Raw genomic sequence first — 14,966 nt, 5'->3', positions numbered from 1 at the left:
GAGAACAGGTTTCGGGGAGCAGAGTACGGTGAGGGCGCACGGGGAGGGTGCACTGTGAACTGGGCTCACGGGGGGGGTGAGCAGGGGTGGGGAGCAGGTGCAGGGGGAGGAGTATATGGTGAGGGGTGTGGGGAGGGTACCCCGACAGCAGCGCGTGCGCAAGGAGGATGTGCAATCCCGGAGGACACTGAAACAGAACGCTCAGTGGGTGCTTGCGGAGAATGTTCTGGGAGAGGGGATGCGGGTGCAGTTGGGAGCAGGGTGCACAGAGGGAGCGCTCAGAGCGTGCGGGGATCAGGGGTGTGCTTCCTGACCCAGTCACCTCCGCCTTGTTTCACAGACCCCACCCCCCGCCCGGCAGTGCTCAGGGGTGTGACCTCCAGGTGGGGGCAGGTGGATGGGGTGGGGACCCGCGTCTCCACGGCTCAAACCAGAGAACACCCATAATGCCCCCACTATTTTCTTTAGGGGTTACGTAAAGTTACCTTTTGGAGAATGATTCTTACTGTTAAAAACAAAAAGTCCACTAAGTGGGTTTGAACACCTAATTGGCTTTATTTGGTTGCTCACCGATGCGACAGCGTCCCATCCACCAAGCAGAAAGGAGCTCCCATGAACTGTACAAGGGGAAGACTTTTATAGGCAGAAACGAGGGTGGTGGGGGGCAAGGGGGTGAGGGAGTAGGGAGGAGACTGGACAAGACAAAGGTTATTATCAAAGGAAAGGATCCTTCCCCCAAGGTCACCCACCTTGCTTTGGGCATAAGGACAGGAGTCTCTCACTATACAGACCATATTGCAGATGGGTGGGTTCAAGGTCAGACACCTGAGAAGCTGATAGGTTAGAACGTCAGAAGTTCAGAAGTAACAGAATGGAAGCCAATGATTCACCAGAGTAGTAATTAGTGAAAGTTTATTGTGCACAGGACAAAGAGAGACAGTTTGCAAGCCAGGAGCCCTCAAACCGAATCATAGGATGGGACTTAGAGGTCTATGGTCATCATAAGGCAGGGTATCCAGTGCGAAGATGTGGTTCTTCACAGGGCTATGGCTACAAAATTAGAAAGTTCTTTTTTTTAAAATAGTTTTTTAAATGTTTATTTTTGAGAGAGACAGAGACAGAGTATGAGCAGGGGAGAGGCAGACACACACGCGCGCGCGCGCGCACACACACACACACACACACACACACACACACACACACAGAATCAGAAGCAGGCTCCAGGTTCTGAGCTGTCAGCAGAGAGCCCAACATGGGGCTTGAACTCATGAACATGAGCTCATGACCTGAGCTGAAGTCAGATGCTCAACTGACTGAGCCACCCAGATGACCCAGAAAGGTCTTAAATAGTAGAAAATTGGTCCATGGTTACCTTATACTGACCTTGGGTAACAGTAAGAGTTTTGCGCTCAGGGTGTAGGCAAAAAGTGGTCTGGGGTGAGGTCAGTCTTGCAAACTCAAACTTCATTTGACTCACAATTTTTTCTGCTCAAATTTTTAAGGCCAGTCTCCATTTGGTTTTGATTTAACAGGTATGCAAGTCTTGTTTTGCTGTCCTTGGGCAAATGAGTCTGTTTAGGGACTGTCCCCCCCCTCCTTTTTTTTTCTTTGACATTACCAAACTTTGAGAGTTCTAATGGACAGAAGTATGCCTGGCACCAGTATTTAACAAGTGTTACAACATGAAATACTGACATCTAGTTGCCTGGCAGATCTAAAGAGAAACTACAGTCAAAAAGTCGAGGACACAGAACTGGTGGCAGGTTGCGGGTTCTTTTACAATGCATGTCTATGGTAAACTGTCCTGGGACCTGGAAACACCCACAGCAGGGACCACAAGTCTGTCTCCTTTCCCAATCAGGGCTTGGCGAGGTGACCCGCTTAGCCGGCTGACTCAAGGTCACAGATGGCAGCTTCTTGGCCAGCTTGGCTGCCCATGCCAAAGGTCAACACCATGCCAGGCTTCCCCTCTAAGAGGAGTGACCTAGAAATGCTGAAATCCAGAGAACACAGAAAATCCTGGAAGGCCTTCCCCTCTGCTGCTTCCCCTTCCATTTGTCCTTCTCTACTCGGCCCTACACTGCCCACCCCTGGCCCTGCCCACCCTCTGGCTTATTCCACCCTCCTGGTGTCTTCTGGGTTAAAGAGACCTTTGATTGCTTTCCTTTGTCTTTAAAGGATTAGTGATGGGGCGCCTGGGTGGCTCAGTCGGCTCATCTCATGTTCGTGGGTTTGAGCCCCGCGTCAGGCTCTGTGCTGACAGCTAGCTCAGAGCCTGGAGCCTGCTTCCGGTTCTGGGTCTCCTCTGTCTGCCCCTCCCCCTCTCGTGCTCTGTCTCTCTCTGTATCAAGAATAAATAAAAAAACATTTAAAAAAATTAAAAAAAAGGCTTGAACTTTCTTTAAAATTAAAAAAAAAAAGGATTAGTGATTTCCCTGAACTGTAATGAAAGTCTAAATCTTAATCCCCTAAAGGGATTTGCACACACTGCCCCACCCTTCAAGGCTGTGCTCCTGCCCTCCTACCTCTCACCTCACTCCAGGCCTACTGCTCTGGCCCACAGTCCCCTAATGTTTGGAGATCTGTCCTTTTTCTCTCTTTGGAGTCCAGACTGACCTACTAGTTCTCCCTCTGCATAAGCCTCAGGAGCCAACAAATAACATTCTTTGTCTCCAGACTTTCTGTGCTGGTGGGCACCCCAGTAACATTTTAGTTTTTAAAAAATTAATTTTTTCCATGGGCTTTTGTCCAAGTGGACTTTTTTTTAAATAAACATTTATTTATTTTTTGATAGAGTGAGACAGAGCATGAGCAGGGAGGGTCAGAGAAAGAAGGAGACACAGAATCTGAAGCAGGCTCCAGGCTCTGAGCAAGCATTCATCACAGAGCCTGACCCGGGGCTTGAACCCACCAACCGTGAAATCATGACCTGAGCCGAAGTTGGACGTTTAACTGACTGAGCCACTCAGGCACCCCTGTCCAAGTAGACTTCTTTTGTTATCCTTATGGATCATAAGATTAATACAAACTCATTGTTTCATAAAACACAAATAGGGGTGCCTGGCTGGCTCAGTAGGCGGAGTGGGCAACTCTTGACCTCGGAGTTGGTGAGTTCAACCCCCAGGTTGGGTGTAGAGATTATTTAAATAAATAAGAATAATAATATAAAAAACCTCATAGGGGCACCTGAGTGGCTCAGTAGGTTGGGTGTCCGACTTCGGCTCAGGTCATGATCTTGCGGTTTGTGGGTTCCAGCCCCATGTCGGGCTCTGTGCTGAATGCTTGCTCAGAGTCTGGAGCCTGCTTCAGATTCTGTGTCTCCCTCTCTCTCTGCCCCTCCCTTGTTCCTGCTTTGTCTAGCTCTCTCAGAAAAACAAAAACAAAAACAAAAAACTAAAAAACCCCCAAACCTCACAAATATAAAAGAAAATGAAACTTTCAGCTTTTCCTACTCCCTGAAGATAAACCCTGTTCATTTTTCTCCCTCTCTCTCTTCTGTACAGGCACATATGAATACTCCCACACATTTGCTTTCGAACTATGTTCATTCAAGAGTTTTATAAACATTTATATACACCAAGGTATTTACACAGAGTAACTCATCTGATTTTTAGTTTAATGGTTAAAACTAAAAAAGAAAAGAAAAAACCAAATGCAATCACAGGGTTTTTTGTGGGTTTTTATTTTTACAGGTTGGATGTGGGAGCGGGTGGGTGGGGTGACCCCAGGTGCTGACAGCAAGGCATCCTCGGAGGCCGAACCAGGTTCAGTTCTCAGGGAGGCTGATGCTAGGGGCCAGGAATCGAGGGAAATGTTCTCCTGATTGTAGAGAAGACCATGAAGTCCTGGGAAGGCAAAGGGAGTCTTGTCTTCAGGAAGCAGGACGTATCGGTGCCTTGCTGTGTAGACTGAGTATCCTGGGAGGATGCAAGAAGATACAGTGCCTCGAATAGCCTGCTGAGTTGTTGGCTGGGCTTTGGAAGAGCTGTCTGTTCCATTCCTCAGGACAAAGGGACATAAAGTGTCACAAACATCATCCACTGCTGATGATGCTGGAAGATTGCACTTTTTTTTTTTTAACGCTTATTTATTTATTTATTTATTTATTTTGTGACATAGAGCATGAGTAGGGGAGAGGCAGAGAGAGGGAGAGAGAGAGAGAATCCCAAGCAGGCTCTGCAGTGTCAGCACAGAGCCCGACGCGGGGCTCAAACCCATGAACTATGAGTCATGACCTGAGCTGAGGTCAGATGCTTAACTTCCTGAGCCCCCCAGGTGCCCCAGGAAGGTCAGACTTTTGAAAGACAGTTTGGAATCAGTGCTTCTTTCTGCACAGACAGGACTTTGCCATGGCCATTCCCTTCTTACCCTTGATGTCCCTCCTGTGTCCTGGGCTTCCCTCCATTCTTGGTCCTGGAAATTTGATTTAGACCCTGAATTCCTACTGACCCTGTTTTCCCCCAGCTAGCCTCATCTCTCACTTTTCAAACCTGCTCTGTGAAAACATCTCAAGCTTTACTTCCCATGTGGGGGCATGCCCACAGCCACCTTGTGCAGAATCCAGGTGTCTCGTGTGAAACAGCCCGGCTTGGCCCCATGCCTAGTAAATGACACTGGGTCCTTCCCTGTCATCTTAGCTTGACACAGGCATCCGTTCCAGTAACCTTCATTGCCTGGATCCAGAATGTCCCTGGACTTTCTGCTCTTACCACGTCTCTGCTCCTGCTCTGTGTCCCTCCACCCCCACTGTGTTGGAATCCTGTGCGGAGGTGGAGAAACTTCTATCCTCTTAGGTCATTCCTTGGGGGACTGCAAATCAAAATGACAAGACAGAATAGCAAGGGAAAAGATGGGTTTTTAGTTATGTATGTACATGGGAACTAACAGAAAAATGTGGCTCCAAGAGGTGTTCAGAACTTAGAGGGACCCTGGTGACTCAGTCATTTAAGTGTCTGACTCCTGATCTCAGCTCAGGTCTTGATCTCAGGGTTGTGAGTTCAAGCCCCTCATTGGGCTCCACGTGTGGGGCATGAAGCCTGCCTAAAACTTTGGGGGGGGGCTGCTTATTTACCATCCTAATAGGGCATGGAGGGGGTGCAGAAAAGGTACTTAGGGAAACAAAGGGCTTTGGAAAGATAAGCCCTGTTTCCTGATTCCTTTAAAGGTCAGAAAACTAGTATTGTAGCTTTGTGCATTGTCTTCTAGCTTGAAAACCTCCTTTGAGATGCAGGCATAGCACTGGGTCCCTGAATAATGATTCCCTCTTTCCTCCTCTTCCCCAGGGTCTTCTTTTTCCCAAACGCCCGCTTGACACGCTGCCCACCCAGGTGAGTGAGGAGCTGCCCCCTGGGTGGGGAGGGGGGTAGATGGGCTCCTGGTTTCTACCCTCTGCTCCCTGCTGGTCTAGGGAGAAAGCTCTTGGGAAATGAGAGGCCTCCTTTACCTCCTAGTGGCTTTGACCTTTCTGTGGGCAGGTGGGGGTGATGGGGCTTTGGGGTGATGGGGGTTCAGAGTTGATGGCCAGGAAAGAATTCTTGAAGACATCTTTGGTGCAAAAAGGTGATTTATGAGAAACAGGGACAGGACCCGGGGGCGGAGACAGCTGCACTGGGCTTGGGAGGAGGGACTGGTTGTGTACCCTGGAGCTGGGGAGCTAAAGGCAAAGGGAGGCCCCCAGAAGGTCTTTGATGTGCTAACGAGGGCTCCCAACATCCCGGAGGCAAGGCCTCAGGCTAAGGCTGTTTTCCTGCCTAGGAAGGCGGTAACAGGAAGGTAGGGAGGTCCTGGAGAGATGTTCTACTCTACTTGCCTCAAATATCTGTCAATGGGCTGCAGGTTATAAGGAAATATAATGTTACCTGTCGTTTCCTTCTGGCCTTTGTTCTCACATCACTGTGGAGGGAATGGTGATGTTGGGAACCCAGGAAACCGAGTCTATAGGTTTCCGGAGATGAGGCTCTGGATAAATAAGATTGTCTTTTTCTTGTAATTTCCTAAGATACTTGTAAACTCATGGAAACTCCTGTCCTGTAGGACTCTGGTCTCGGTCCATTAACCATTTGCTCTCTCCTTTCCTTTGTCCTTGGGCAGCCGGGAGTGCCTGGGGACTATCGCACACATCCCATCTGGGGCAGGGAGGGAGTCTGTTAGCTTGACTTATGCTCCCTCATCAGGGGTGATGGAGTTTGGGGGTGATGGGGGGGGTCGGGGCCAACGGGCAAGAAAGAATTCTTGAAGACGTCTTTGGTGCAAAAAGGTGATTTTATTAAAGCACAGTGACAGGATAAATGAGAGGATAAAATGGAGAGAGAAAGGTTAGGACCTCAGGTCCCTGGGGTGGGGGGGGGGAATGTTTATTTTGGAACAATGCTGGGAGCAGTGGACTACAGCAAACCCTCTTGGGGCGTAGAGTCCCTCTTAGGAATGTAACAGACTTACTCTCCCTCTGGTCCCCCTCTGGACTCTGACAGTCAAAATACCGAGCTAAACCATGAAACTTGTGTTATACGTGGGGCAGTGTGACCAGTTTGACTCCGTCACACAGTCAGGGAGGGACAAGGCAGCACCTGGAGCTGTCCAGCCAGTAATGGTGGGAACTGAGAAGGGACAAGGGGGCAGGGACCCTGACCAGAACCTTGTAAACAAGGACCACTGCCTATGGCGGTGGGCATTCACTCTGAGTGTCTCCTCCCTGACATGATAGCTTCCTACTCTTCTCCCTTCCTGACCTTACACTCTAATAAACTTGTGTTTGCTCACTCCGTATCCACCCTTCATTCTTTCAAGTGAAAGACAAAGAATCTGTAAGATTTTATAGATGGAGGCAGAGATGGGAGGAAAGAGACTATGTTATGGAGCCAAGGAAGCCTTTATTGGGATCTGCGATTCCCGGGCGAGGTCCCATGGCCCGGGGAGTGGGGAGTCGGGATGTTGTGCCTGATAGGCGATGGGCAGGGGGGGAGGAGGGGTTTATGGGTGAGGGGGTTCTGGGTTTGATCTTGGGAGGGCAGATTATCAAATAAGGGCCTTGCAGGGGCGTGGCGGGATGGAATAGGTTGCCTCATCTGTCAGGGTGATAGGAAGCTGGAGCTTCATGATTGGCTGTTTCCAAATGGGGCAGGACATCCCAGGTCTGCAGGTGAGGGGCGGGGTCTTCTGTGCACGTGTTCTCCTCCAGCCCCCAGAGGAAAGGCCACTTGGTCGCCACCCTAAGGTGACTCTTACAGAATCCGAATCCCGAGTGTTGAGATAAAAAGTCCCACAACACGTGGGCTGGAGGAGCTGCACTGGGGGGTGTGACAGGTAACTCATTACACACCTTGGGGTTGGGAGGGGGGCAGGGATAGAGTCAGTCTCTGCAGAATTTTAAAAGCAAGGTTTCCAGCACCTTAAGGGGTAGCTGTTGTTAGGAAAATGTCATTTATTACCATTTAGTAAAACCTCAGTCTTGAGACCCTTCAGATGTATATCAGGGGCCTTAAGCCTGCAGTGTGATTGCCACATATCCTGGGGCAGTAGAGATAAAGGAACTTTCTAAAGAGTTTTTATATGGTAAAGTAGATTTACAGGATCCTGGGGGCTAAGATTCCCTTTTGCACCCAGCAAAGTGTCATCAAAGTGTCACGGAGAAGCAGCTGAGCTCCTAGAGGAGGGTCACCTGGTGTTTCAAGGACTCATCAATGGGCCGTAGGCAATAAGGGGACTGGATTTTTTGATTCCCCTCAGTGTCTGAGGTCACCACAGCAAGTACTTACACCTCTTTCTATCTTTTTTTTCTTTTTTTTGAGAGAGAGAGAGAGAGAGAGACACTGTGAGCAGGAGAGGTTCAAAGAGAGAGAGGGAGACACAGAATCCGAAGACAGGCCCTAGGCTCTGAGCTAGCTGTCAGCACAGAGCCTGACACGGGGCTTGAACCCACGAACCGTGAGATCATGACCTGAGCTGAAGTCTGATGCTTTACGGACTGAGCCACCCAGGCGCCCCCACCCTTTTCCATCTTGATGTGGTGATATTAGGGCTCCAGGAAACGGAGTCTATAGGTTTCTGGGGTTTAGGCTCTGGATAAGATTGTCTTTTTCCTTCAGGTTACCAAGGGGGGCAGGTGCTGTTAGCCTGTACTTGGCCCCCAGCCTGCCCCAGGCGCCCCCATCAGGGGGACTGTACAATGCACGTTTAATCCCTGCATGTGCGTGCAAACCTGCACACACATCTCTGCCTGCGAGCGTCCTAGGTGAGTAGAGTTTCCAACCATAGTGTCACAAAAGTCTGCCGTTTTCTCTGCACCAAGTTGTTTAAATCTTCTGCCGAGCAGTCCTGGGGAAGCTCACAGCCTGGAAGTGGGGCCTGCGGGCGCTAACAGGGCCTGGGGAAGTGCCCCCCCGCCCACCCCAGGACTGGCAGGGAGGGGTTCTGAGGTCTGGGCCAGCGGACTGGGCAGCAAGGTAATGTCTCTGGTTCCAAGGCAAGAAGAGCAAGTGGGTTTGGAGAGTGGCGCTCTCTCTGCCGCTTGGTTTCCTTTCCTGGATGCTGTCTGCTGCCTCCCCTTCCCGGAGGGCACTTCTAACCCTTCCTCTTTCGAGTCTCTGTCTGCCACCCGGTTCCCCAACCGCAGAGGAAATGTTAGCATCTTGGAGGGGGCAGGTTTTTTGGGGTGGGGGACGTTGCTGGGAGCACCTACCGCTCTTGCTGGAAACACAGCGGCCAGACAGGCGCTGGCCCTGGGGACGCAGATCCTCAGCCTCACTTCTCTCAGTGGAGTGAGGGGAGGGGAGGGGGGCGGAACCCCAGGGGGCCGCCGGAGGCCAGTCTCTGCGGGGTCCTGCTGATAGTTGCGTTTCCTGCAGACCAGACTTAGGCGGAAGCCCGGCGTTTTGTGTAAATCTGTTTGATGGATACTGTGCACCCATGGAATTAGGAGCGAAAATGCTGATCAGCGATTACAATTCTGACGCTTCCGGCCACTAATTCCCCGACGCCACCAGGGCTACAGCAGGGCGTCAGAGAATTCTGCTCACTTCTGACACCATCTACGAGAGATGGCAGTCAGATCCCCAAGACTGAGGGCTCGGTCCCCCAGCAGGGCCCCTCCCCCATCCCGGACGCCAGTCTGAGTGTCCCCAGGATTCCGACCAACCAGCTACAGACTAGAGGCGCCCACTACCCCTCCCTGTTTTGGTGAATTGGCTGGAGGGGCTCACAGGACTCGGGGCACAGATCACTCACTAGATTCCCTGGTCTGTTATAAAAGGATGTAACTCAGGAACAGAGGGAAGGAAGAGATGCCCAGGGCGCAGTCTGGAGAGGGGGGCGTGGAGCTCCCACCCCTCCCCAGGGCCCTAACCCCACCGCATTGTTCTGGGCTCTGCTGTACGTATCCATTTCCCTTAAAACCTCCAGTTACTTTACCAGCAGCAGGTGGGTGTATTTGGGCATAAAGTGTAAAACTAGCCAGGCAGCACAGACTTGTTGAAGCATGTGACCAGTAACACTGCACAGTTCAAGAGGGGATCCCCAGGTAGGGATAATCTTTTCTAATAGAATTGTAGTCACAGAAGAGGTATTGGTCTGTCTACAAGGCAAGCCTTCATTCCAATAGTAGAGAAAGCATGTGGATTATGACAAACATATTTATATCCGTGAGATGGAGGATTTGCACAAAACCCATTATCCAAACCTCAGGTGGCCCATTGGGTGGTATGGGTGTTTCCCGGAATTGTATGTATTTTGGCCAATGGGGACAGGCAGAGTCCCCACCATATTGGGTCATGAACGCTGTCGTTTTCACAGTAGACCAGTGGTTTGATGTGCGTAGTTTTAAGTACTGGGAACTTAAAAATTTCTGGCCGGATTGTTCTTTGGTCCAAACCTGAGTTCTCTCTTTTTATCAAACCAACGCCTATCAGATTTCCAATATTGATTCTCCTTTTCTGGGGCCAGTCAGTAGGCATCTCTGATCAATTTTTCCAAGTCCTCACTTGGAAGAACATCTCTTTGGACCAGGACTGGGGTCTGGCTATTGGTCTCAATTAGTGCAGCACTTTTGGTGGAAATATCAGCAAAGTGGTTTCCTTCAGCCTCCCGGGAGATGAGGCTGAATGGCCAGAAACCTTAGTATTAGCTAGAGCCATTAGAAGAAAGTATGGCACTTAGTAAATGTTGGACATAAGAGCCATTCTTAAAAAATATTTTTTATTTATTTTTAAGAGAGAGAGACAGAGACTGAGAGACAGAACGTGAGATGGGGAGGGGTAGAGAAAGGGAGATAGATTCCAAAGCAGGGTCCAGGCTCTGAGCTATTCAGCACAGAGTCTGATGTGGGGCTCAAACCCGTGAATTACGAGATCATGACCTGAGCTGAAGTCAGACAGTTAACCAATTGAGCCACCCCAGTGTGCCCATTGGAGCCATTTTGAATCTTATCTCCATGGGAGGTAAGAACCCTGTTGCTTCCATTCCAAAATCAGGAGCGTCCCCCAAGGCATACTGAGTGTCTGCATAAATGTTTGTGGCTTTGCCCTTGGCTAAGACACAAGCTCACTTTAGGGCATAAACATCAGCAAAGTCAGCACGTTGGGCCTCACTGTGTAGCCAGGGATAAAGATGCTGTGAGTGACTTCAAGGGAGTTGCATTAGGCTATCCAGCACAAAATCTGATGCTTTGGTAAGGACTATCAGCAAACCATGGAAGGCTGCATTGCCATACCTGTGAATTGCACGAGGCCACCGTGAGGGGTGTTCTCCTTGATGCGGAGGAGAGGGGTGCCAGGACTGAGGATACTGGAACCAGAAAGAGTCACTGTAAGAGGAGCAGTTACAGAAGGATGTCACGGGAGGTGAGGCGACTGGCTGAAAAGTGTGGAGTGTCAGGAGAATTTCGGAGGTCTCTTGCACGGGGCACTGGGATGGTTAGAGGGACCCCTGTGCCTATTTCTGCAGTGGCCTTAACGAAGAGGGCAGTTACAGAAATGGCTGTGAGGCCCCGGGGGACATCCTTGAGTCCCAGGGTTGAATTGTTGGCTAGTGACACCTCATGGGATGACGGTGGTTGGCTCAGGACATGAGCTCTTGGTGCGTGGGACCAAGCCCCATGTCAGACTCTGCACTGAGAACATGGAGCCTGCTTGGGATTCTCTCTCTCTCTCTCTCTCAACATAAATAAACTTAAAGGAAAAAGAAATACTGACCATCCTTACCAACTGGAACACTAACAATGCACCCCGTAGGTCAGTTACAGTGAAAACGTTGCTTTCATTGGGGACGGATGTTGGTAGTGTATTAGGGTTAGGAAAAAGAAGGTTCTGGGGCGCCTGGGAGGCTCAGTCGGTTGCGCGACTGACTTTAGCTCAGGTCATGATCTTACGATTTGTGGGTTCAGGCCCCGCGTTGGGATCTGTGCTGAATGTTTGCTCAGAGCCTGGAGCCTGCTTCGGATTCTGTGTCTCCTTCTCTCTCTGCCCCTCCTCTGCTTGCTCTCTATCTCACTATGTCTGTCAAAAATAAATAAATGTAAAACAAAGTTTTAAAAAAAAAGGAATAAAAGGATTCTGAGGGATAACAGTCTTACTGATTGCCTCCAGGTCCCAGACACACCTCCGTCCTTGGCCTTTGGGGTTTCTCACAGTAGGGATGTTACCAGGACCAGTACAGGAGATAATGAGGCCCAGAGACCTGTAATTCTCTATTATGGGCTTTATGCTCTGAATGGCTTCTTTATTTATAGCCTATTGACTCACCCTAAGGACAGGTTTTGAGGGATCTATTTGAATCTAACTGGCAGGTGCCATTGTGGCCTGTTCCAATATCAGCTGAGGAGTTTGCCCCTAAAGAGGATGGTAGCTAATCCAGTCAAGACAAATGATAAGTGTCCCCAGACCCGGCGAGGGTCCCATCAGAGTCAGAGCAACCAGAAGATGTCAAAGGGTCATTTAACTCCCCTGGTTGACTATGTTGATGACTACGGTCAAATTCTAGAATTATCTTCCCCTTTGGGGAGAATGAAATTCTGGCATGATACTTCTTCTAAGAAATTTCAACCCAATAAATGAGTTAGGGCAGAAGGCAGAGTTAAGTATTTCTTTAAGGGAGTAGGTTCAGAGACGGGAGCCTGTTAAGGTTATGAGGGACCCACACTCACTAACTGAACTGTTGTGAGGCTCTGGGCCGGGGCTGCCAGGTGGCAGTGGGGCCGGGCACTGAGGGTGTGGGTCCTGTGTCAGTAAGACAGGGGTTCATTCTCATTCTGGACGGTGGATTCCCCGAGCTGATTACCAGGGAGGACCGGATGAGCTGCCAGGACATTGAAAAGGTTGGCCAGCAGGCTGAAATGCTTCAACTTTTAATAGTCTTTTTTCCAATGTCCTGGTTCGTTGTAATAACTGCAGAAATGAGGCTTTTTGTTCCAGCGGCCTTCATTTGCTGGAGCTGAGCCCTGAACATTGTAGCGGTCTTCCTGTGGGTGACTCAGCTAGGGTGTGAACACGCTGGCTTGCCAGGGTTCCCAAATCTGGAGGGGGCATAGTTTCCCATTCCAGCCTGGTCCTTTTAACTAGAAGAGAAAGGTCCTGGATCAGCCCGTTGATAAACAGAGAGTTAAACGTTTCTCCAGGTGGACTCAATAGCTAAAGGGAAGACTAGAATTTTCTTTAAAGTCAGTTTTCTTTAAAGTCATTGTAAGAACCACGGACAGACCCATCAGGCTTTTGTGTGTACACGCCTGAGTCTTACTCCCATCACTGGGATTGGGAAAAGCCATTGTAAGTGCTCTGTGGAGATTCCCAGAGAGTGTTCTAGCATCTTGCCAAAATTCGGGGGGCTGTTGCTCTAAATCCTGCTCAAGATGTTCCTAGTAGGCTGGCTTCACCCAGTGTCCGGGCTGGTCCCAGTGACACGTGTGTGGGTCTGCTGACAGAAATCCGAGAAACCAGGTTGGAAAGTTTGAATAACTATGTGAAATTCTCCGGCAAACCTGTGGGGGTCCGCGGCCAGCTTTCGAGAGCTCTTTAACTCTGACTCCAAGTTCAGCCTTAGTCTGGGGACCAAAGGAAGTTGGGAGTCCATTTAGATCCTCAGACGACTTAACTTTGAAGGAGCAGGTTTTAATAGGTTCAGGAGAGGGGGATGCAGGGAAAGCACCAGGAGAACAGGAAGGCAAAAAAGACGAGAAGGAGAGGGTGGAGACGGGGCAGGTGCAGAGAGAACAGAGGAAGGTAGCCTCGTGTCTGCCCACAGAGAAGTGAGGGAGGGGAACAAGAGGCGTCAGGCCTCCCCCTTTTTTTCCTTTTTAATCGTTTGCCTCCTTCAGTTTATAAATTGTAATTTGGAGTGAGGCAATTTTAGACTCCGGATAGCACTTGGAAGTTTCAAAATACCAATTGAAATGGAAACCTCACTTAGTATTGTCAATTTTGGGCCGTGGTTGTCTGATTGAGCTTTGAGAAAATTAAGTTTGGGGAGATGGAGCATTCTCCATCATGACCATCGAAGTTCTCAATTGCTTCTGGTTAAGTCAGCTCATTTATTTACAAATGTGCATGCGGAGGGACCATAGGGTTATTTATTTATTTATTTGAGAGAGAGAGAGGGAGAGAGAGAGAGTGCACGAGCTGGGAGGGGCAGAGAGAGAGGGGGACAGCGGAGCCAAAGCGGCCTCCACACTGTCAGCACAGAGCCCATTGTGGGGCTTGAATTCACAAACCGTGAGATCATGACCTGAGCTGAAGTTCGGACACTCAACTGACTGAGGCACCCAGGGGCCCCTGGGAGTAGTTTTTAAAAATAAAACCTGTCAGACTCCCAGGAGGTGGTGGGGGGGAGGACTTTAAAGTATTTTGATGACTGGGATCCCATTCCTTTGAAGTTTTTCAGGAACAACTTGGTTCCAGAAGGAATCAGACTGAAGGCCAAAGAAATACGCTCAGAGATGCTTAAAAAAAAAAAAAATCAAGGCCTTGGTGATGCTTGAAGAGCTTGGACATGAAGCAGGGAGCTCAGAAGCCAGGACACTCGTGCCTACAACCCCAGAGTGGCCGAGAAAGCCGTGAGCCCCAGCAGGCTGGGGGTACCCCGCTGCCTGCTCCCGCCAGTGACCACCAAGCACTGTTAACCTTACACAGCAGACACTGCTGGTCATTTCCCAGCCACGGATGGGTTTATCCAGGAAGGAAAGGGAATCCTAAGCCAGGATGCGGCACCTGCAGCAAAAACTGTAGGCAGGTTGGGGAACCAAAGGAGAGGCCTGAGTTTTAAGGAGAGAGGGGGTCATTTGGAAGCTTTTATCAACATAAAACTCCTTGGAGTAAACAGGTTGGAAGTGGGGGCATCTCAGTCTCTGGGTTTCAGGACTGACTCGCCAAAAATGGTCAGTGCATTCATGCTGGTGATAACGGTCATCAAACGCTTTCTCCAAGAAGGCCTTTGGGGGTCTACCTCAGTGGGCCCTGGTTTTCTGATCGGTGGCTGGTGAGCCAGCCGACGGGGCAGGTGCTGTTCTCCAGCCTCATGAGCCCTGGGTCATCAGGTTAACCTGGCTTACCTTCCTGTCCCTAAAGGAGGGTGTGGGGCTTTAGTAACCGAGTTCACCTGTGCACTCTCTCTCCGCCTCTGCACCTCTTTAGCAGAGAAGGTATGTGGTTTTAGGTCAGTGTTGAGATCGCCACGCCCCAATAACATAACGTGGCCACATCTGCGATTTCTTCTTCCCCTGCCTTTAGGGTGGTGGTAAGAGAGGGCTGACTCGTGCCGCTTCTCTTGCTTCCTGTGGAAATCCCACAGTTCAGACCACTCCCCTGACCACTCCCTCCCTCCTGGGCTGTCCTTGACCCCTGAGATCCCGCGGGGGTGGTCTGTGGGGCCAGGCTGGGAAACCAGAAGTGATGCCCGCCCGCCGTGGCTTCTGGTGTGTTTCTGCTAGCTGCTGGGAAATTAGCAACCTTGTAGGTCGCATAACACACACGGGACGTGCTGTGAGT

General features: G+C 50.1%; 1 protein-coding gene across 7 annotated transcripts in view; it reads left to right on the top strand.

Moving 5' to 3' along the window:
- The window catches only part of UPP1 (uridine phosphorylase 1), a 28,237-nt gene that overhangs the window by 411 nt on the left and 12,860 nt on the right, over positions 1-14,966 (top strand). For 2 of the 7 annotated variants that reach the window (XM_029930696.1, XM_029930625.1), the window contains exons 2-3: positions 5,283-5,327; positions 8,085-8,230. Coding sequence is in view for 2 of the 7 variants with exons in the window: in XM_029930625.1 (XP_029786485.1) it covers positions 5,283-5,327; positions 8,085-8,230 (191 nt within the window). In the remaining 5 variants the exon portion in view is untranslated. Of the gene's footprint in view, positions 1-5,282; positions 5,328-8,084; positions 8,231-13,855; positions 14,036-14,085; positions 14,961-14,966 lie in introns of those variants that run through there. The other 5 variants (XM_029930631.1, XM_029930635.1, XM_029930652.1 and 2 more) reach the window with 5 other exon arrangements.

This window comes from Suricata suricatta, chromosome 2, assembly GCF_006229205.1.
Source record: "Suricata suricatta isolate VVHF042 chromosome 2, meerkat_22Aug2017_6uvM2_HiC, whole genome shotgun sequence".
Taxonomy (NCBI): Eukaryota; Metazoa; Chordata; class Mammalia; order Carnivora; family Herpestidae; genus Suricata; species Suricata suricatta.
The sequence above is the reverse complement of the archived record's forward strand: the minus strand, read 5'-3'. Positions and strand labels throughout refer to the sequence as shown.